This window comes from Camelus dromedarius, chromosome 12 (genome assembly GCF_036321535.1).
Source record: "Camelus dromedarius isolate mCamDro1 chromosome 12, mCamDro1.pat, whole genome shotgun sequence".
In the NCBI taxonomy this organism is placed as follows: domain Eukaryota; kingdom Metazoa; phylum Chordata; class Mammalia; order Artiodactyla; family Camelidae; genus Camelus; species Camelus dromedarius.
Window position 1 is genome coordinate 15,444,243 of NC_087447.1, and position 22,050 is coordinate 15,466,292.

A 22,050-nucleotide genomic window follows, 5' to 3' on the forward strand; every position below is an offset into this window, starting at 1 on the left:
CCGCTCACCAGGTCTGGTCCATTCTACTGCCCAAGTATTTCTCCAATCTGTCCTTTTCTTTTGGCACCAACTTGGTTTAGGCTAAGACTATATCTACAACGGACAACTGTGACAGTCTCCCAATGACCTCTCTGCATCAATTCTCGTGCCCCTCCAATCCATTCTCCACACTGAGAACAGAGTGATTCTTTAAAATCCCTATCCCACATGTGCGTTGGTGGTATAGTGGTGAGCACAGCTGCCTTCCTAAAATCCCTATCTGAGAACAATACATGTACTGGGCTTCCTGATGTTCTTAGGACAGAGTCCCAAATCTTAAACACAGCTTACAAGCTAACCCGACAGTGTATGTGGGCCCATCTTTCTAGCTTCTTCTCCTGCTATTTCTTGAAGCACCATGCTCACTAGCCTTTGCACATGAGCTCCCTTGGCCTGGAATGGTATCTTCCTTTCCACTCTCCCTTCCTTGGTTAATTTTAACTCTTCCTTCAAGTCTCAACCTAAAGGCCACCTCCTTGGCAGGTGATCCCTCGGGTGTTGAGTTAAGTATCTCTAACAGACATGAGGTATATTTGACTGCTCACATTCTTGCCCACCTCTCTTTGAAAATCTTTTTAAGTGAGGCACAGGTACAGAAATCACACGGATGTGTGGCTTAATGAACTATTCTAACACAAACACCTGTGTGACCACTGACAAAGTGCAAAAATCAGAACTTTGCCAGCCACCCAAGAAGCCTATCTACGTGCTCCAACCAGTCACAGTGCCCTGCCTGCCCCATAAATGACTACTTATCCAACTTTTATAATAATCACTTTCTGGCATTTAAAAATGTTTATATTTTTCTATTTTTTGCAATGCACATCTGGAAGGGAGGGCTTTATCTCTTCAATTATCCTTTGCATTTTTAAGTATTTTTTTCCTCATCCAAATTTGTATCCCGAGGCTCTATAGTTTAGTCTTGGCCATTTAAAAGACTTTGACGTGTTATTTAAGTTTTTTTCACTCTACACATTTCTTGCCATATCTCTCTCCTCCTTTTAGATTTTTCTGTGGAGGCACCCAGGCAGTCTGACATGTACTAATTCCCACCACCTGGATTTTGCTGTGTACTTATGGTACAGTTCAACACGTCCCCCGTCTGGTGTGTGGTCTACAAATTGGTGGCTGGTACCAAAGACTGTTCTGGACTCAGGTTTGATCTCTTTGGCAAGACTACAGGGGGAACATAGCATCTGACACTCTCCATGGTGTAAGCAGTCATTAATGCATCATGTGGCATCACGGGGGGCTGCAAGATTCCATCATTCTTTTTTCCTTTAATAAATTTCATTTAATAATATGGACACTTTCTATTTATAGAGGTGCTTGCCCTCATCTACCATAGGGTAACCCAGTGGTAAAGATCATACTGTTTGCCTCCCCTTTTTGGTAATAGCGTCTAATTTTCTTATGGTGACCCAGCCCTTCCCTAATCTCAGTTTAAGTGGGAAAAGTGAAGCTAAGCCCGCTGCTGACTCTGGGAGTGGGCTTACTCTCAGATGCAAGTCTGGCCAGAGAAAGCAACCCCTTCCCTGGCCATAGTGACTGAGTCAGGGACAGTCACATGACCCAAACCAGACCATTAAAAGCACTCCTCGGGACTTTTTCTGAAGCTTTTGGAAAAGAGGCACACAATTTCTTCTGGTGGTACTAAGCGGGTTGAAAATAAGCTGCTGGTGACCAGCTTTGACACTGCTCAAGGAAGGCCTGCCTGAGAATGAAATAATACAGAGAAAGGCAGAGCTGAGACGGAGAATGTATTCCTGGTAGCACTACTTGGACATCTGGATCCAGCTGTGCTTGAAGGCTACATCCTGGACTCTTGGTTATGTGAGTTAAATAACTTTCTTTTTCAAAAGCCAACTTGCAAACAAGAACTGATTAACATAATCTTCTTGCTCTTTTGCTCCCATAACCTCTGAACCATTCCTTTCCTAATCCTCAGCATATTGTGATTCCTTGCTTCAAATCTGTCACCTCCTACAGACATGTTTCTGGAGACAGACTCCATGCCTGTCTTGTTGGGCAGGCTTTCTAGTAGCTAGACCATCCTGACATGAGTAGATGCTCACTTCAGACTTGGAGAACTGAAGAAGTTAAAATAAACCTCCTGAAATCAGGCTAAACTCCTGTCTGTCAGGCATCTTTTATTCTCCCAGATGTGCAGGATGCAGTATTCCCTCTGGCCACCACTAAGTCTGAAGGGCCCTGATACAAGGCCCCTTGACAAAGAGGCCCTCCAGGGGTATGCGGAAAAGGAGTCCCTGAAGCAGTGATCTAAGGGGCATTCCTCTATAAAAGGCTTTTAAGGAGATGATAATGCCCAGGCCACAGGTAAGCTCTTTACTTTTAAGTCTCATTCTATCCTTGCCATCCCATTTGTCATCTCCACCCTTCTGCCCTCTTGGCGCAGCCTTTGTCTCCAAACTGACCGCAAGGATCTCTGGGTAAAGCTGATGTGGACAGAGACAGCTGGTTCCCCATAGCCCTTGGACACTAGCTCTTTTCAGTCACTGGAGCTTGCTTTTGGCCCTGTCTGATGGTAACACCCAGATGGAGACATGAAGGTTGCTGGGCCTTGGGGAGGCTGGGCCCATGGCATGCCCTCCCTGCTGGGAAGCATTCTTTCCACATAGGCCTGTCTCAGCCTCCTTGTTCCACTGTTATCACTTGGCTGTTGGGCCAAATGCCCAGCCATCCGAGCAGGAATAGAACAAGTTGTTCTATAAACCAGCTGCAGGGGGCAAGAAATGGGAGCTGACTGTTCTCAGTTGTGAGAACCTTCTCTGCTGTTGTAGTCCCAGGGTGGTGGGGGCACGTGCATTGTCGAGGAGTGTCTCTGGGGCCTCGGCCTCTCTCCTTCCCCTTGCCAATTCCCGCTTCACTGGGAGGTGGGCCATTCGTTCTCTGTGCCAAGCAAATGGAAATCAATGCCTTGGAGGAGAACCAGCAAAAAGTGGGGGGACACATGAACACAAAACAATTAGTCTTATGGGCTTTACTGACCAGATACCCTATCTGTAAAGGGAATCTGCACACAGATGAAAGGAAAGCAATCTAGCGTTAAGTTTTTAGAATCACACAGAACAAGATCTCACTCTACTACTTAGTAACTATGTGGCCTCAGACAAGTTACTTAACCTAAGCCGTAATTTCCTAATCTGTCAAATGGAGAGCTTAATACCTATCTTGTAGGGCTGCTGGAAAGATGAAAGGAAGTAATGCAAGCAGGTGCTTAACCCAAAGATGCTCAGCCCAGTGGCCAGCACCTGGTGAGCACTCACCGAACAGTAGCTGCTATTATTGTAGTTGTTGTTGCCACACAGAAGACACTTCATTTTTCAACAGTTTGAGCTAAGAGGCCCTGAGGGGCATGAACCTGACCCCATCTCCCTGGCTGCATGGGTGTCAGCACCCAAAATTCTGTGTCTCAGAAACAGGGCCATACCTTCCGTTCCAGGTGCTTATCCAGGCGGGCCAGAGCTTCCGTCTCTCCTCCCTGCCAAACAGCTGGGCCAAGTCCTTCAGTGGGGAACCCTACATGAAGAGCAGCAGGTCAGAGGACTGAAGGTCAGGCCAATCCAGTGACGGCTGAGTAAGTCTACACACGCTGGTTTGCTCTTTGAGCTTTGTGGGAACTGAACGCAGTGTTCTTGGTGCTACTGGTGCTGAGATAATCGTTAATGTTTCTGCGTTTTCTAAGTCACCCTTCCACTGTGACCTTTTCTCTTCTTATCCTTGCCTCCCCCATCCCAGCCACACATCATTCCGGGCAGGTGAGAATAATCCTGGACTGCTCACCCTTTCAGGTTAGCTGGCAACAGCTGTGGTTTTTCAGGTGAGAAAGGCTAACTTTGTTCAGATCAAAAAAATGCGTTGAAGAAGAAGGAAAGGGAAGCAACAAGCAACGCTAGTTACGATGGTATTGAGAAACCCACTGATGCCAGCACCAGACTGTGCCGACATCATCTGAGAGGGAACGGTACAAAAATAGGGGCATAAAATAGAAACAGAAGACTATGTATAAATGTGAACAGAAAAAAGATCGGAAGAACATACTCCAGTATTAACAGTTGTTATCTCTGGGTGGTGAGTAATAGTGATTGTTTTATCCATTTTCATTTCTCTGTATTTTCTAAAGTGTCTATAATAACATGCATTACTTTGACCAAAAAAAGAAAAAAAACCAGTAAGTTATTTTACAAAAAAGGAGGTACTGGCATGAGCAGCTCGGGGCAGGAAGTACGCACCCAGCTCCTCCAGGGAGGGCACACCAAAGGTTTCATCATGGTTCTCCTGGATCTCGGCCCTGCAGCTCTCCATCTGCTGGCTGGTCACGGAGCCCACGGGCTTCCTGGGCAGCTCCATGTGGCTGATGATGGTCTGAAAGCGCTTGTAGGTAAGGGGCGGCTTCTGCCCGTTCAGCTCAATGATCCTGGGAATCCCAAAGCACACCTAATGTTACTCACAAGGTCCTTCATTTCAGGTCCCTGTCTGCCCAGAAAACAGCCCAGACTTTGAAGCCTTGGAGGGTGGCTTTCCTCTTCTGTTCATGGGTCCCACCCCTGAGCGGAAAGGACTGGGCAAGGGAGGCTACATCTCCATTTTACCACGAGGGAAGATGAAGCCCAGATGGCTGGAGCAGGTGCCTTCGGTAATGGAGCAAGTCAGGGCCAAAGCTGGGCCTCAATTCCAGTTCCCTGGTGCCTATGTGGAGCTGCCTAAAACAGCACCTGGCCATCTCTCTAATCACAGAGAAGTCCCCACTGGCCTTCCTGGAACTTGGCCTGTCTGTCCAAGCCACAGGAATCCCCATGGATCTTCCTCTACCCCAGCACAAGCCTTGAGGAAGTTCTTTGATAAGAGCTGCAAACATGTTCCTTGGTTGGAGAATCACTCCCTTTTTGGGTCCTACTTACCAGAACAGAGAGGTGGAGAAAAGCCTCTCTTCCCTAAAACAGAGGCTAGGGCTGGGATTAATAGCAACAACTGAACTTAAAGGGGTTTTTACAGTTTACAAAGTATTTTTTCATGAGCAAGGGAAAACACAGCTGCCTTCAGGTAAGAAGAAAAGATACAGGGGAGTGAAGAGAATTGAGGCTGTTTATATAAGAATGAATTGGGATCAGGTGAAGCCAGACTCCCAGGGCTCTTGTTGGCCAAGAAACAGCTTATGCAAGACTGGGCTTGCTGGCTTGCCTGGCAAGCTCATTTCTTAGTTTCTCTCTCCTCCCCTCCGTTTGGGAGATATAAGGTTGGCTGCTGCCCCTACAGTACCTCCCCCTCCTCCAGCACGTGGCAGGAGGAGGAGCTCCACACCCAGCAGCTCCTGAGAGCCCAGCTCACATGCAGAGCTGTGTGACCCGGCCTCCTGGCAGCCACCACTGGGTCAGGGGAAGGGGGGCCGGTGGCTGCTGGCTGAGGGCTTGGCAGCAGCAGCAGCACCAGGCGCTGACAGCTCGGGAAGGGAAGGGGAGGTGAGGGTTTCCTCCCAGCCTCTCTGAAAGAACAGGGGCACTTCCTGGAGGGGAGGAGGCTACTCTGTAGTTAGCAGCTCTCTGCAGGGATCTCTGGAGCCTCCTGAGCAACATCTAAATGCATGGCCTGGAAACCTAGATAGCCGGGGGAGACCAGGGAAAGCATTTCAGGAACAGAAACTGGGCCTATGAGAACAGAGATCTTTTGGGAGGGGCAACAGACAGGGTCTACTGAGGTCCGAGGGCAGTTTCTGAGCAGCAGGATGGAAATGGGAGTATGTGGAGTGGACAGGCCTGGAGCATATTAGAAGCAGATCTATGAAGACCCTGAGTGGTGATCCTCACTGCTTCCGTCCCTTGGGCCTAATAAGCCTCTTTGCACCCCAATCAGGTAAGCTCTCTGACCTGTTCTACAGGCCCCAACTCTACAGTCTCCTCCAGCTTCTAGAAAATGCCATACCTCATGTGTCAGGAGGCCCTATTGCTGACCCTCCCTGACTTCCACTCAGCAGGGGCCCAAATCACCAACTCCCACAATTGGCAACCTGACCCCTGGGACCCATCTCTCACCTGTCCAGGTCATAGAGAGTATGAGAGTTCTCGGTCACCACCTCCACACCAGCCTCCTTGGCCATCTTCATGATGGCTGCGTCCCGTTCTTTCCCAAAGGGTTCAGAGTCATATTCAAAGGTCAAGCGGGTCACCCCCCATTCCTGTGGGGGGAGAATCTATTAGGCTCAACACTGTTTGGGAAGGAGGAAGAAACTGGGCACTCAGCTCCTTCCTGGGTGGGAACACAGCAAGTCTGTAGACCTGTCAGAATGGGCTGCAGAACTAACCAGAGACAGTGATTTGAACTGGAAAGCCAACAATCTGAGGTCCACAAGGTTTGAGGAGGGCAGGCCTCTGGGGTGAGGCTAACAGCCTGCAACACTGCGCCCTGAGGCTCATGGTCTCTGTAGAATCCAGACAGAGAGGGGCAGCTCTGTGTACTTGCTGTGTCCTTGAGGTAGGAAAATGCAGCAGGAGGCTATAAATACAGTGCTCCCAGGGGAGCCCACAGTCCCTGAAAGAGGCACTGAGTCACTGGTGGAGACAGCAGGGGACAAGATCACCACCTCCCGCCTGCTCGGCAAATCTTTCCCAGAGCTCTTCAGGCCCTGCAAACTTATGGCCTAGTTTTCTTGGCAGACTTGAGCTATGTGAAGTGTCCTAATAGTTTCCACAGCAACACTCCTGAGGCTAGGAGCAAACAGAGCTAACAGGCTCCAGCTCTCAGAGAGTCGGGGAAGGAGGAGCAGCCCTTAGCCCAGAGGTCAGAGAAATCAGACCACAGGAGCCACATGTTTAAAAGGAAGGGAATTCTTTTCCAAATCTTTAGTCATTTCTGGTAGAAATTTCTAAATTTCCTGGCAAGGCTCTGAGAAAGCTGGTCCAATGAAAGATTGTAGATATAACCGACAGAAAGCCTGAGAACATGCAACTAGCAAAAAGGAAACCACATTCCAACCAAAGTCTTTGGTCACATTCCTTTAAAACTCTTAACCCCCTGGGGCTAATGTCCTCGGCATGCACAGGCATGCACAGGCCAGTCTGGTCCCGTGACCCAGCCTTGCTGTTGGGTGTGGGTCCTGAGAGCAGGGCTGGGTATCCCTCGTCCAAGAATAACAGCATTAAACATTTACTGAGCTTACTATGAGCCAAGCACCATGCTTAGAGATTCATATAGATTACACTGTTAAATACTTGTAATTCTGTGAATAATAAAAATGTTATTATTAGATGCAACCTTCTCCAAGAAGCCTTCCTTGACCTCATTCAGTATGATTCTCCAACACCTTGCCCGTTTTCCATCACAACATTTATCCCATGGCAATGAAGTTGCCCATTACTTGCTGGTTTCCTCTATTAGAGTGTGAACTCTCAGAGCAAAAACCATGCTGTTTCAGTCTTCATTACCCTAGGACCTCGTATGGGGCCTAGTACATAGTAGAAACTCAATAAATATGCAGTAAATGAATAAATGAATGAGTGAATGATCTCTCTGTATCTCTGGGGTATTACTGGGTTGGACTATGAGGTGCTGGGAGAGGGGGGACAATGCAGAGGGAGGAAAGGCGAAAGCGTTTAACAGTATGTTGGTTAAGAACACAACTCTGGAGTCAGAGCCTGGACTCAAATCTTAGACCACCACTGCTCAGCTTCATGACCACGGACAAGCATTGCTTTCTCATCTGCAGAATACAGACAGCAGTACCTACCTGTTAGGGCTGCTGTGAGTATGAGAATTAATGTACGTAAAGCACTTACCTAGAACAGTGCTTGACTCATAGGCAGCCCTCAATGAGTGCTGGCTATTATCAGCATTGTGTGGTTTGTGTGTGTGTGTTTGCCTGTGGGGGGGATGGGGACGTGAAATGAACGATGAAGAGTTTACTAAGCTACTTGCCTTGACATTAATCTTTCCCCCCAGGAAGAGTAGGGAAGGAAGCTGTAGGGTGGAGAGGGCATAAAACAATTGTGCTCTGCTGAGGATGAGGCGAGACTGTCCTACAGCCTCTCTCCGTGAGCACTTCTGCTTCTGTCTGGGCCTTAAAAGATGTGCTTTGTAAAGGGGCTGGGGAAAGTGGGCTGGCTACCTGATACAGCACAGAGGCCTACGTCGTACCCAAATGAAGAGTTTATCATTCATTTACTCTGGAGGAAGCAGGGAAGTTCCCTCAGAGAGGCTGACTTTTTTTTCCAATAGGCAGAGCAAAGCAAGACAGGAAACGCCCCTTGCTAAACCGGAAACCTCACCCTCAACTCCTGGCCTCCTAATAAATCCTGCCGGCGAGAGCCAAGAAAACATCCAAGGAAGCCAGTGGCATCTGGGGTGGAATAACTTGCCACATCCATGTCTGGACTAAGCTGGGAACTTTCCAACAAGAAAATTTCCTTGCTTTCACAGAATTTTTCCTTAACACAGTTTCCATTCTGTTGGCAGCTGACCGGCTACATTTGCTCCCAACTTCCCAAGCAGCAGTGGTCAGACTAGCCCCGACCATTCCCACTTCCTCAGTCAGAACACTGTCTCACTCAGTCTGCAGGGAAACCCGAGGAGCAGACTCTCTGTCTTCTCTTCGACTCTGTACACTTACCTTGAACAGCCTTGGGAACACATCAGCCGGCTGTCCCCGGACTACAAACAGGCGGGAGTTCAGTTTCCTTAAACTCGTGTCCAGATCTTCCAGAGACTGAAGCAGGAACCTGCAGAACCCACACAGGCCTTGTTGGTGGTCAACATAACAGAGTCACTCTCTTTCCTAACAAAGCAGGGAGAAGCTGGTATCTTGTCTATGCCAGACAAGCAGCATCATTCTACTGGGTTCTAGTCCAGGTGTGATATGGCAGGGGATGAGGGATGCCTCCACTGAAATCCTGCCTTTGCCACTTACTAGCTGCATGACTTTAGGCAGTTACTTAACCTCTTTAGCTTTTTACCCCCCTAATTTGTGATATGAAGTTGATGTTAGTACCTACCCCATAGAATCGTTAAGAAAAGAAAGGCAAACAATGAAGAACATTTAGTATGGAGCCTGGCATATAGAAAACCTGGGATAAGTGTGAGCTACTCCTACTCTTGTTGTTTCTCTGTGATCAGAGGCAAGTCACTTATTCCATCTCAGCCTCAGGCCCTGGGTATAAATATCCACCCATCACTAGGCGGCTGTGAGAATCAAAAGGGAGAACAGATGGGAAAGCCATCTGAAAAACAAGTGCAATACTTGGTATGGAAGCCTGAGGTCCTATTAGAGGAACAGGACTGCAACAGCCCTGGAAAATCTCACCTACCCTGGTCCAACAGACTCCCTGTCTTTCCACACTCATGCTTTGGGCTGCACGGACGTCTATTGCCACAGCCCCACAGCGTGGGCTTGGGCCCCAGTTCCCAGGGTTTTATTTGGCGGGTAGCTTATTCTCCAGAACTCCCCAGGGCTCTGGCCACCAGGTCCTCATCCCAAGAAGGAGAATGCCAACGAAGGTACTTCTCTGTAGGATATCCTCCCATGCTTTTGGGGGTAGGAGTTGAGACAGGAGAGCTTCAGATACTCAAAAGACCTAGCCTGAGAGCTGGATCACCATGGGAAAGGGACAGGAAATTAACATTTCCTGAGAGCCCTCAGTGTTTTATTTATTTACTTTATAGGACCACAAAAATTTACCACCTGTTCAGTTAGGCATAATTACCTTTCTGAGAAATTCCATCAATACATTTTATGATATGTTTTATCTTTAAATCAAGTATAATTAACATTTTAAACAGATTAACTATTCATGTGGTTCAAAATTCAAGTTACAAAAGGGTACATAGTAAAAGGTCTCCTCCTCCTGCGTCCTCCAGGAATTTGATTCCCCTCCCCAGAGGCAACCAATGTTATCAATGTTATTATATACCTGTTATGCTTTTTAAGTGCATTTTCAATTCTCTCAACACATTTTGAAGAGAAATAGTAGCTTCGTTTTATAATGAGGAAAATGAGACACAGAAAGGATAATTAATTTGCCTAAGATCATAGTTATTGGGTGACAAAGCTGGCAAAGGAACCTAGGTCGGTCAGGCTCTGAACCATGTTCTCTTCTCTGTGTTCCCTTTCTTCTGCCTTTTAGCGGAACATCAAACACTGCTTCAGGGGATGAGATGCTTGCAGGACCTCATGTGTTTGGAATCCCTCTCCCTGACAAACATAAACCTGACTTCAGGTAATCCACTGATGCTCTGATCTTCTTCCTCAGGAACCAAGCCCTGACAGGTCAGCCTGGTTCACAGATACCTCCTGCTATCTACCCGGTGGCCTCCCACCCAGCCCCGTCAACAACAGGAATCACCAGGTTTTATTTTGAGCGCAATAAAACCTGGCAGCTCCTCTGCAGCACATCACGTTCCTGACTATGGGAAGCTTACAGAAGCAGCGACTGCTCCCAGGCTGCCAACTAGAACCGGCCCCCGCTGCTGCCTCTGACGTCTATAGCATGACACTCCCAGGCAGCGAATGCCACAGACCCACATTCCAGCATGAGCTGAGTCCTGGGCTCAGCCTGGGGTGTCGTGCTAGCTAGCGAGCATGCAGAGACTCTCCAAGGGGTTATGATGGGAGACTGACAGGCTGAATGCTGCTTTATGTAAACCCCAAGCTCCACCTCTGCGAATTTCTGTTTTTGAAACACTGACACCCTCAGAAGAGGAAAGCTGAGACAGAGTGACGTACTTGTGTTGGCCTCCTCCCAGGCCTCACCCTCCTCTCTGGAGGAAAATAAGAGAGACCCATGAAAACAGCCTCCATGGCACCTGAAACCTGAGTCCTGCCAGGTAGCTGGCCTAGAGACACCTGGGGACTTAAATTCCACAACCCCAGGGCAGAGGGTCCTCCATCTGGGGCTCCCAGGAATGTCCCTGCCAAGCTCTCTAGGGGCCTCATCATCCATAGTCCAGTAGGCTGCAGAGGACTTTGATTTGAAGTGACAAATGAGACTGGCATGCATGTGAAAGCTAGGTTCCAGCTGCCTCCTGCAGACTTTATTTTGAGATCTCATTTATTAAAAGGAGAGATTCCCTGCAGCATCTCTGAGGTACAGATAACTCCACGAGAGCCCTTTTCTTCTTTGACAAGAGATGTCAAGGCAGGGAGCAAAAGGCACGACTGTGAACTTAGCAACCAAGTGATAAAAATGATAATAATAGCAACAACTCACGCCTGATGAGCATTTACAATGAACCAGGCATGGTTCTACTTGTTTTACATACATCACCTCACTTAATTCTCAAACAGTCCTATGAAGTAGATACTACCATTATTCCCATTTTACAGATGAGGAAACTGAGGCACAGAGAGATTAACTAATTTGTCCAAAATCATCCACCTAACAAGCGGCCAGAATTCAAACCAGGGCAGTGTGGTTTGGCATTTGCATTCTTAACCAGCAGGCTCTCCTGCCTCTCGACCAGGACTCCCCCCACCCCCTGCCCCCCAGTACTGAGGCTGTGCTGCTGGGGACTCCGCCATCAGGGAGCACTACAGCCCAATTCAAAGGCCAGCACCTCTGTCCCAAATCTCTGCTCCTCTGGGGGATCAACAGCTGTGAATCATTCAGAAGCTTGCTGAAATACAGAATCTCAGGCTCCTCCCAGACCTCCAGAATCAGAATCTGCATTTTAGTAAGATCCCCTGGTGATTCCTTTGCACATAGAAGTTTCAGAAGCACTGTCCCAGAAAACTGAACTTTACCTCAAGCTTCTATTTCCAAGTTGCCTTTCTTTGCTTCTAGTTTGTTTCTACTAAACATCCTTTCTTTGAGATCCTGGTTTCTGCCTTCTCTTTGGCTCTCTAGAAGTGCTGTTACTTCCAACTTCCCTCCAGAGTCAAGCCCTCCAGGGCTCCTCCAGGAAGGGAGGCCTCACGATGACCTGACCCAGGAGCCCAAGCCTCCAGGCAGAGAAAGGGCAGCTACTGCTAGGGCATCACCTGTGAGGCCAGCCAAAGGATGCTCTGCATAACACCAAAGGAACAGGGAGCAGGGCTGCTACTGGGCAAACGCCCACTGGGGCCAGTGGGCACATCCTTCCACCAGAGAGAACCTTGGGCCTTTGTTCTCCCCTAGAGCCCTCCTCTCCACGTGGCCAGTTTCTCTTTACTCCCATGAGGGGAGCCTCTAAAGACAACGGGCCTGGGCATTGGAGGTGGCAGTGTCTGGGCAGGCAGCTCACCTTTGGCAGCCCTAAACTGAGCTCACATGCTGAAATTTAGAGCACATGGTCATGTGTGAACAGTTTAAGCTCACCCTTTGGATTAAACAACATGCATAGCTGAGCTGCATTACGTAAGTGCTCTGGAACCAGCAGCAGACAACTGGAGGAAACCAAATCGGAAATTTCCAAAAATACTGAAAGGACTCAGTAATTCAGGGACTCCATGGAGCTAGCCCTTTAAAATAAGACAGGCAGATCTTTAGCAAAAGACTTCTCTAGAAATGGCAGAACTGTTGAGGAATGTTTTGTTTATTTGTTATTAATAGGAGGAGGGAGGACAGTGAACTCTTTTTTTGGGTCTAGACTGTCCTTGACCAAGTTTCTCTGCTTCAAGCCAAGGTTATTTAACTGTAATGATGACATCATTGGCTGGCCCAGACTGGCTACATAAGATATTAATAGAAATTAATTTCTCCTAAGTAATTAAGAGAACCCCATGGAAAAGTATACCCCAAACCCACAATCCATAGCAGAGACTGATCTCTAAGTATCACTCGAATAAAAATATATTTATTCTTTCCTAATTTCAAAGAGAAAGATGAAGATAAAGTTTTCATCCCATTTGGGCAAATGGAAACATCTCCTTAGCAGCAGAAGAGTAAAGTGACTCCCTTGGGTACCAGTATAAACAGTTCCGAGAAACTCAAATATCCTTGCCAGTAGACCACAGTTCTCAATTCCCCTCTTGCTGACCAGGTTCCAGGGAGGACACACTCAACGTGGACAGTCCAACAGCGTTGAGCTAACAGCACTGGGAAGAGGGACACACCTCTCACCAGGTATTCGGGATGGGGGTGGGGGTATTCCCAGGTCACCTCATTTTTAATTCTGAGCAATGTGTGCTGAGATTTTATTTCTATCAACTCCCTCTGTCCCAAAAGCTCCTGAACACAGGTGCAGCAAAGAGCCACAGAGAAAATGACTCAGAGTGAGGGGAATTGTTGCCAACACTTACCTAGGTTGCAGTAGGGAGAGAAAGGTAAGGAAAAACCACAAGGATCTATTTTGAGTACCCATTTTAAAATCTAGAAGCGGCTCACATTCCACCCCCTCCCCTTTTTTTGGGTGAGTGTTTGGTTCTCACTGCAATACTTCCTTCCAGATGCAGTAAATTTGAGGACAGTGGGTCTGGGGGCAATGGCAAAGGGCTTAGCTAACTAATACTTGACAAAAAAAATCCTGAGGCTCATATTGCTACAATTACCCTATAAACTTCCCACTACTACCAAGGCAAGGAGTCTGCTAGCCCTCCTCCTATGCTAATAATATGCACATTCTTGGTTGCCTTCCTCTGTCCACTTTTGCTCTTAGAAAGTGCCATTCATGGTTATTTTAATCTGATTCATCTGCTGAAAAATGCTGTGTAGGAGTGAGTGTAGAAAGTGAAGGAGGATAATGGAGATACAGATTTTGATTTCCCCCATCTCCTGAAGATGGCCCAGGGCCCACTCTTCGTAGGGAGGGTTCTCAGAGGCAGCAACAGAAGTATTTGCAGAGCTATGATGTTATGCTACAGCACAATTCTCCCAGATGACTTCCAGACCCAGAAACAGCCACTGGAAGATTACACATATTGGAGTTATGCAGAGGTACGGCTGGCTCTGTCACTCCTCCCAAACCGCAACAGCATGAAACAGTCTGCAGTTCTGATCTCATTCTGATCCTGGGAGCAAAGAGCGTGGCGGCGGGTAGGTGGTAGGAGTGTGTCTGTGTCCAGGCCCAGCAGCAGTTATCGTATTCGATTTGTTCTGTGTTATTTCACCTCTTTCTTCTGTTGCCAAAACAAATCAAACCTCCCACCAATGCACTGCAACACACATCCCAAGTTGTCGGGCTCAGGTCTGGGGTTCTCAAGTCCAGTGCTTCTCTGGCTTTGCTGCACATGGCAGCTTTAAAGACCCTAATGCCCAGGCCATAACCCAGAACAATGAAATCAGAATTGGGAGAGAAGGGGGCCCAGGCATCTCTTAAAGTTCCTTAGGTGATTCCCATGTGCAGTAAGGTTGAGAAACACGGCTTGAGTCTGTCTCCCTATTTTATTTACTTCATGGCACCTAGTTCTACTAAATTATGGTTGTTGACTTGTCTTCTTCCATGAAAATGTAGGCTCCAGGAGCTCTCAACACTGCATCTGCTTGTTCACTGCTGTGTTGCTAGCAGCACCTAGAGCAGTGCTTGGCAGATATTAGGCGCTCATTAAATAATTGCTCAATTAACACTTGCATTCCTACATGGCCTCTGACTTCAGGATTTGACGCAGACATCTGAGCTGCCACATCCCTTTTCTTTCACTTGCTCAAAAGCACAATCACAAGAGGGTGACAAGAATCCATAAACCTAGTTTCTAGTGAAACTGAGTTTAATTAGCAACAGAGGTTTTGTTGTTGATTTTTAATCTCCATTGCCACAAAGAAGCAGGGAGTCCTACGCAATGTCCCCCAAAACCCAATAGAAGAAGAAACTCCTTCCTGGCAATGTAACAAGCAAGTAGTCTGGATTCTATTTACTCTGCTCTGATTGGCACACTGCCATTGGCAGAGGGGCAAAGTCTCAGACTTGGTCCATCTTAGGCATAGTCGGTGGTTTAAGGTTATTTGTCAAACCCAACCTCCTATCTATAGAAACTGGAGCAAAGGCAGAGCAATAGAGCAGCCTGAAAACTGTGTGGGCAGGCTCTCCACAGGACTATCTTTAGTCACTCCCTCTATATAAATGGGGCAGGAGGTGGGCATTTAATAGACCCACTGCTAGGAGCATTCACTTTCCTAGCAGGGCACACACCTGGGAGAGGAAAGAATGGTGGAGAGCCAGCATGCCCTGGGAATAACCCTGCCCCTCAGTGCAACAAGGCCACAAGCAAACATCCTCCAGAACAGTGCAAACAAGCCAAAGGACTGCTGCGGGGCATGTTAGAGATGGGTACACAATGTCTCAGGACTCCTTGGTTTTAAACACTGATTACAGAGAAAACATCAACTACAGACACCACACACTACACACCATCAATCTTTTCCCATGATCCTGTCGACTTAATCTCCTGGGAGTCATCAAAGAGGGGCCCTTGCTATCATCATAGCTTTCCTGCTCCCTAATCCTTAGCACATCAGCTGATAAAAGTCTTATCTATCATGGCTCAACTGTCCTTTAAAATCAATCTCATGAGAAGAGGAGGAAAGAAGGGACACTTTGTTTGCTTTTTTTTCTAGCAAGCCCCGTAACTGCTGAGGGAATCCTCCAAATTGGGTTAAGTACCGCTCTCTGCTCTCTGGACACAAAGTGCCTGTAACTGAACATGCCGTTGGGGTCTGTATCTGTAATAAAGGGGAGATGGCACTTGCCTTATATAATGCTAAGCTAGAGTCTCTAGATACCTCCAGAGACAGGATGGTCTTGGAGGGAAACCAGGATAGGTAAAGAGATAGATTGAAACACACCAGAGGCTTAAAGATGACCTTCAGGAGCCCAGCAATGCCTGAAGAATACAGGCATATGCTGTGCTATCAATTCAGAAACCTGTTCCTGACTTTACACAATAGCTCTTGTCTTCCCCTCCCTGAGTACACCGCCGCCGAGAGCCCAGGACCAGGAGTCTCCGTTCTGCCACTCACTGGCTCCAAGTCCTTGGGCAGGTCAACTTTATGTCTTTAGGGCTCAAGAGTCTCATCTGTGCAATGGGGATCAGGATCTCTGTCCCACAGGAATGCCATGAGAACCAAAGAGAATAATGCGCAGTGCGAACGCGCCCTGGGCCATCCAGGAACGGGGACTAATTGCTTCCCTCGTCCCGGCTTCTCCTCTCCGGAAACCTGGCTCCGTCCCCCTGCCCCACCTCCCTCAGACCGGGGTCTTCCGGCAGAGGGACTCGGGGCAGAGTCCCTCCTCTGACAGCGGGCGTCCCAGAGGCCAGACTGTGTCCCCCGAGCCCGCGACCCCACCCCAGACCCCTTCACCTCCATCGGTTGATCCCGACTGAGGAGGAGGCCGCGAACCAAGGGTCGAGGATGTAAACGCAACGCACGCAATGCGCCCCGCGCACGGCCGCCAGCAGCGCCGGGTTGTCGTGGAGCCGCAGCCCCTTGCGGAACCAGTGCACTGAGGTGGCGCCTTCCGCGCCGGCCGCCGGCGCCGGGGCCGCCGCTGCCGTAGTAGCCACAGCCGCCGCCATCACCGACCAGACTGCTCCGGCCACTGCCGTTCCGCCCAGGTCCGTGCCGCGGGCCCCGCCCCCAGCCCGCCCAGTGACCTATGACGCCACCGCTCCTCTCTAGGGCCCCGCCCCCGGGCCCTGGAGTGCCTCTACTATTGGCTGGGCGCCTCCCGCCGGGCGATTGGCTCAGACGCTCTGAGTCTGGCCCCGCCCCCTCACGTTCCCACCTTGTGTGGGCCTGCCTGGGAGGAGCCAGAGGAGGGGGTGTGTGACGCAGGCCCGCGCTCCCTAAGGAGGTCTGGGTGTGGACCAAGTCCCAAGGGACAGAGGATCTCAGATGTAGGCCTACCGCTGGAAGCTGTATGGGCTGGCGGGGTGGGGGTGGGGGGTTGCTGTGAGTGACTTACAGGACGGACAACCCATCTCCTACGTCATCATCGTCATCAATATCACCATCATCTACCGCACTCTATATATATACATCGTTAGAACATTCTACTTCACCTGCTATTTATTGAGTGCATTTTATATGCCAAGCAGTGTGATGATACCTTTACAGGACTGTGTCATTTACTACTCTCACCTCAGCCAAGTTGCATTCATTTCAACAAACCCTAGTGAAAGAGCTGTTATTCTCATTTTACAAAGAAAACTGAGGCTGCTGCCGGGTAAGTGACTTGTTCAGTATCAGAAGTCTAATAAAAGGGTTCTACCCGATTATTCTGAATCGGAAGCTTCTGCTTTTATCCACAAAGCCATACTTCCCTCTGCCCTGAGCAACCTGGCGTTTACAAGTGGTAGAGTTCAAAGGGTGGGGAGAAGTGCCCTGATGTGCAGCAGCAGAGGGGTTGGGAGTGGGGACTGGAAATGTGGAGGTCGTGGGTTGAGCTAGTGACTGTGCCATCAGATGAATTTTTCTTTTAATTCTATGTTTAGTAGACTCAGTAGTACCTCTTTATGCAAAGCACTGACCTGGAGTCTGTGTGGGATTCAGAGATGTGGAGGACTGTCCCCTCTCCTCCTCAAGGCAGACAAGTGGAGCTCTCTTATTCTTCTGGAGTCTAGCAGAGAACTTACTGGTTGAATGAATGAATGACAGGAGAAGCATATGAACACCTCAATGAAGCCTTGATGGTGGGCTAAGCTAACCTAGTCAGGTTGACCCTCTGGGGTTATCAAGTGAAGAGTCTGTCTCAATTTGGCTCTTGGTTGTGCCCATGCCCAGAACCCTTCCTGAACTTGGGAAATAGCAATGAAGAAATTCCTGAACCCTTCCTGAACTTGGGAAATAGCAATTCCGTCAGCAATTTAGTAGCATCAATTGGCACAACTGTATAAGCCAAAGTGTTGCTGCAATCCTAGGCTCTCTCATTGTCATTTGCTTTGTACAAATTGTTCCCTCAAGCCTGGATCACACTCAGCACCCCACCCCCTTTTACCTCCAGTTTGTTCTGTGTCACTGCTCTGTGTCACTGCTCACTTGCTGTCTGGTCACTGCCTGCATAGTGCCTCACTCATTCTGTGCTTCCTCTTATCACTGGCCTTAGTCCATGGTACTTGAATTTCTTTCTTGTCTGTCTGCCTCATTAGACTATAAACTCCTGGAGGGCAAGGGTCGTGGCTCATTTACAGCTGTATTTTCAGGGTCTAGCTCTAGTGCTTGGCACTTAATGCTCAAGGATTATTTGAATAAAAATTGGACAGGGGCTAGAATTTCAGATTGGCAGAAACCTTTAATGATCTATACCAGTCCTAAACCTGTCCTTATTTGGGGGGGGGGGTAGGCAGTTAGGTTTACTTACTTTTTAAACGGAGGTCCTGGGGAATGAACCTAAGACCTCGTGTGTGCTCAGCATGAGCTCTACCACTGAGCTCTGCCCTCCCCACCTTTGTCTTTATTTTTGAATCCCATCGCCAAATGCTTGCTGAGTGAGGAGATGCTACAGCTCATTATTTTTCTTTTAAAAAAAACTATGTATGTATTTAAATTGAGGTATAGGTAGTTGATCATTACTTTTCTTTTGAAGCTTTTTATTCCCCTTTCTCTCCACAAGTTTGATGCTCTACTAGGAATGGAACAGAGAGTGGAGGGAGATAGTCCTTCCCTGTAGCCTCAAAGATGGGTATTCTCTTTTTCTCCTCTGAACTCCCATGATGCTTTCTGTATAGAGTGTGAGCTCCACGAGGGCAGGGACTGTGTTTATCTTGCTCAACAGTGTATTCCCAGCCCCTAATTTGGTACCTGATATGTAGTAGGTGCTCAATAAATATTTGCTGAATGATTGTCATTTATCTCTTTCTATCCTATTAGGCTCTTATGAGAGGCAGTGTGGTATAATGGTTAAACTCAAAGTCTTGCACTTTTGGACTCACTGCGTTCAAATTCTCATACTGCTTTTATTTTATTCTATGTGACCTTGGGTAAACTAGTTGACCTTTCTGTTCCCCCCTTTCTTAATCTTTACAGTAGAGATGATAGTAGTAGCTAGGATATAGTAAATATTTAATAATAATCAGCTACTGTTATTCTGGGCAGCAGGAACAGTGTCTACTTTTGTCTTGCCACACTTCGCCCTGAGTCTTTACATATGAGTGCTCCATAAATTTCTGAGTGAATATAAGATTTTAATCAGTTTTTTAAAGTCCTCAAAATTATACCTATAATGAAAAACAAAGAGAAGTAATCACTACCAACCCCCTAAATCAAACAAATCAATTATTTTTTATCTTCATGTTGCCTCCAGATTTTGTCCATCAACATCAGAGTCCTACAGCTGTAATCAAGGCAGAGATGCAGTGTTACATGCATTTTTAAACAAAATATTAAGCATGTTTCATATTGCTATGTCACTGTGTTTGTTATTTTAATGACTGTGTAGTTCCTCAGCCAAGTTGATAAAGATGAATTATTTTATTGAATGATTGAGTATTGTTTGGATATAACAACAGGGAAACATTCAAGAATCAGGAAGTAAATCTGGCACTTGATAGGATTCTGGAGTGCAAAGTCCACTTTTAGATTTTACAGTTCAGAAGGGACATAGAGATATTAGAGAGAGACCAAAGAAAGCTGTAAATCTCTAAGTAGGTGAAATATAATCATATACTATTACATCTTTGAGAAAAATGAGAACTGTGCTATACATCTTGTTATTTCTTTATTTATATATCTACACCCTGTTACTTACAAGCATCTCTGAAGAGTGGTTGCCATGAGGATGCCAAAAAGCCCTTGTTTCCACTAAGGGCAGAACAAAAGAATGTTTACGCTGTAAAGAGTAAGAGATTTAAGGAAGGACTTTATACTAAGTGATATAGGAATGAGAGAAATTAGCCAAATAGCTGGGGGTTTCTTTCTTTGCCGAAGATATTTAAGAAGACAGAGGTCAGTTCCGTTTTGTCTTTTTGTTGTAGTCTTACATGGAGACTGGATTAGGCAATTTTTTACATTCCCTAAGAACTACGCTTTGGGTAAATATTTGATGATTGGTTGAAATGTAACCAGGGGTAGGAGGGAGGAAGGGATGTCCCTGGCGAGTTTAAGTAGCCCGCGCCCTCTAGTGGTCAGACTGGGAAAGAAGCGGCCGCTGTGCTTCAGGCTGAGCCGGGAGCATCCGGGCGCATCCTGGTCTCTAGTTAGGCGCAGTGTGCAGCCGCAGCCTTTCTATCTACAATTGACTCCAAAGCTTAGAATTTGAAAACTGGTGGCCAGAGGGGCAAACTAGTTTTGGAAATTAGGAATTTGAGGTCTTTTGCCAGGTTCACTGCCCCCCAGTTTGCTTCAGGCTCCACCTGAGTTGGACTCTGGGAAGGTGAGGGGACATGAAAAGAACAAGAAAGTGGTCATCTTCTTCAGAGTTCAGGCAAGTAACAGGCAAGGGAAGACGCCAGGGTGCAAGTAAACAGGTAGCCCCTTGTTAGTATTACTAAATCTAAACTGCACCCTCAATATGTAAATGAGTGAAACTGAGGCTGCCCTGGTTGAAGCAGAAATGGGGACTAGGAGCCCACTTGACTCCCCCTTCTGCTCCAAGGGGGCTCCCTAACCTTCCTAGAGGCACTAATCTCATCTAGTTTCCTTCCCCCTATTTTATAGATAAGAAAACTTAAGGTATGGGAGGTGGGGGTGACTTTGGACGCACAGCTGAAAACCAGTGTATCTCAAAGACAGTGGAAAGTGGACCTTGCTTCACAGGGTTATGTTAGGATTAACTGAGATGAAGATGTAAAGAGACTCGCTCAGGCCCTGCATACAGCGGGCCCTCAATACATTCCTTCCCTCCCTCTGATGCAGGGGAATGAAAAATGAGATAAGGCAGGGACCCTGTGCATAGCGATCTGGAGAGGAAGCAGAGAGAGTTTCGCTAGCTGGACGGGAACTCGTTAATATAACTCTTCTGTGACTGCAGAGCAGCCTGGGAGCCAGACTGAAGGCCTGGTGGAAATGCAGCTGCCCCCAACCAGCCCCACCCTCACCCCACAGTCTCTCTCTACCTGCCTGGGGCTCCTCTAGGACTATTTCCTCCTCCCAAGACAGCCCTACCTGGACCTGATGGGGAGTGGGAGTTGTAGAAATAAACAAAGACCACCCAAATGAGAACAAACAGGATATTTACTCAGAGCTTGCTATATAGCAAGGGAGTCAGCCACCATCGCTTGTAATTTGGCAAGGATTCGAAGGCAGGCAGACGAGTAGGAAAGCTTTACAGTGAGAAAATGGAAGGCTTCAGGTAGGTCCTGATTGGGAGCAGTTAAACTGATGGGGAAACCGGAGGTAGGCTAATTAGAAGGGGGCAGGGAGTCTTGTGTGATTGGTTGGTCCTCAGTTGGGAGTAGGGGGTAGAAGCCAAAAATAGGGAAGTGGGCAGTCATTCCCCAAATGACTGTTCTAGGTTCACTGATGCGGAGGTAGTGGTTTGGCTTCCAGGACTGATTGCTGCAGAAGCTGTGAGTCAGAGTTCTATTGTCATATATGGTTTGGCCAATGTCTGTTGTAATTCAGTCTCTGAGTGTTCCGAGAGGGAACCCAGCTATGTGATTTGGGACACAGTGCTAACTTCTTTGTGCCTTGGTTTCCTCATCTGTGAAATGGGGATGTTAATAGTACCTGTCTCAGAAGTTAACACATGTCAAGTCTTAGAAAAGCCCCTGGCATGTGATGAGTAGCTAACAAATGTTAGCAATAATAGTAACGGTTATTATTATTTTTTTAACAATGATGATGATGGTGGTGATGGTGCTCAGTAGAAAGAGCACTGGCCTGGGAGGAGGGGAGCGGGTTCTGCCCTATCACCCTGTGGCCTTGGGCAAGTCAGTCACGCATTCCGAGCCTCAGGCTTGTCTGGACTCTGGGGCTGGACTCTGATTTCCAAACACATTCCCAGCTTGAACTTTATAAATTCCCCACTGGTGCTCAGCGACATCCTGCTGTTGCCCCTATACCAGTAACCACCAGCCTTTCTCCCCCACACCACCCACAGCCTTCCGTTATCTAAGCTCCTGGCACACCTGGACCAGGTGCTTCAGTGCAGCAGGCTCTGCTGTCCCCATTTTAGCCGGTTTCAGGTCCTAAATTTAGCCCTTTCACGGGAGCCAGT

General features: G+C 47.7%; 1 protein-coding gene across 1 annotated transcript in view; it reads right to left on the bottom strand.

Moving 5' to 3' along the window:
• The window catches only part of CRY2 (cryptochrome circadian regulator 2), a 31,891-nt gene extending 15,387 nt beyond the window's left edge, over positions 1 to 16,504 (bottom strand). Inside the window, exons 1-5 of the mRNA XM_011000626.3 lie at positions 16,257 to 16,504; positions 8,660 to 8,768; positions 6,090 to 6,232; positions 4,293 to 4,477; positions 3,491 to 3,579 (exon numbers count right to left, since the gene is read on the bottom strand). Of these exons, the coding sequence (XP_010998928.2) occupies positions 3,491 to 3,579; positions 4,293 to 4,477; positions 6,090 to 6,232; positions 8,660 to 8,768; positions 16,257 to 16,471 (741 nt within the window). The 5' untranslated portion in view covers positions 16,472 to 16,504. The remainder of the gene's footprint in view (positions 1 to 3,490; positions 3,580 to 4,292; positions 4,478 to 6,089; positions 6,233 to 8,659; positions 8,769 to 16,256) is intronic.
• Between the last annotated feature and the right edge of the window lie 5,546 nt (positions 16,505 to 22,050).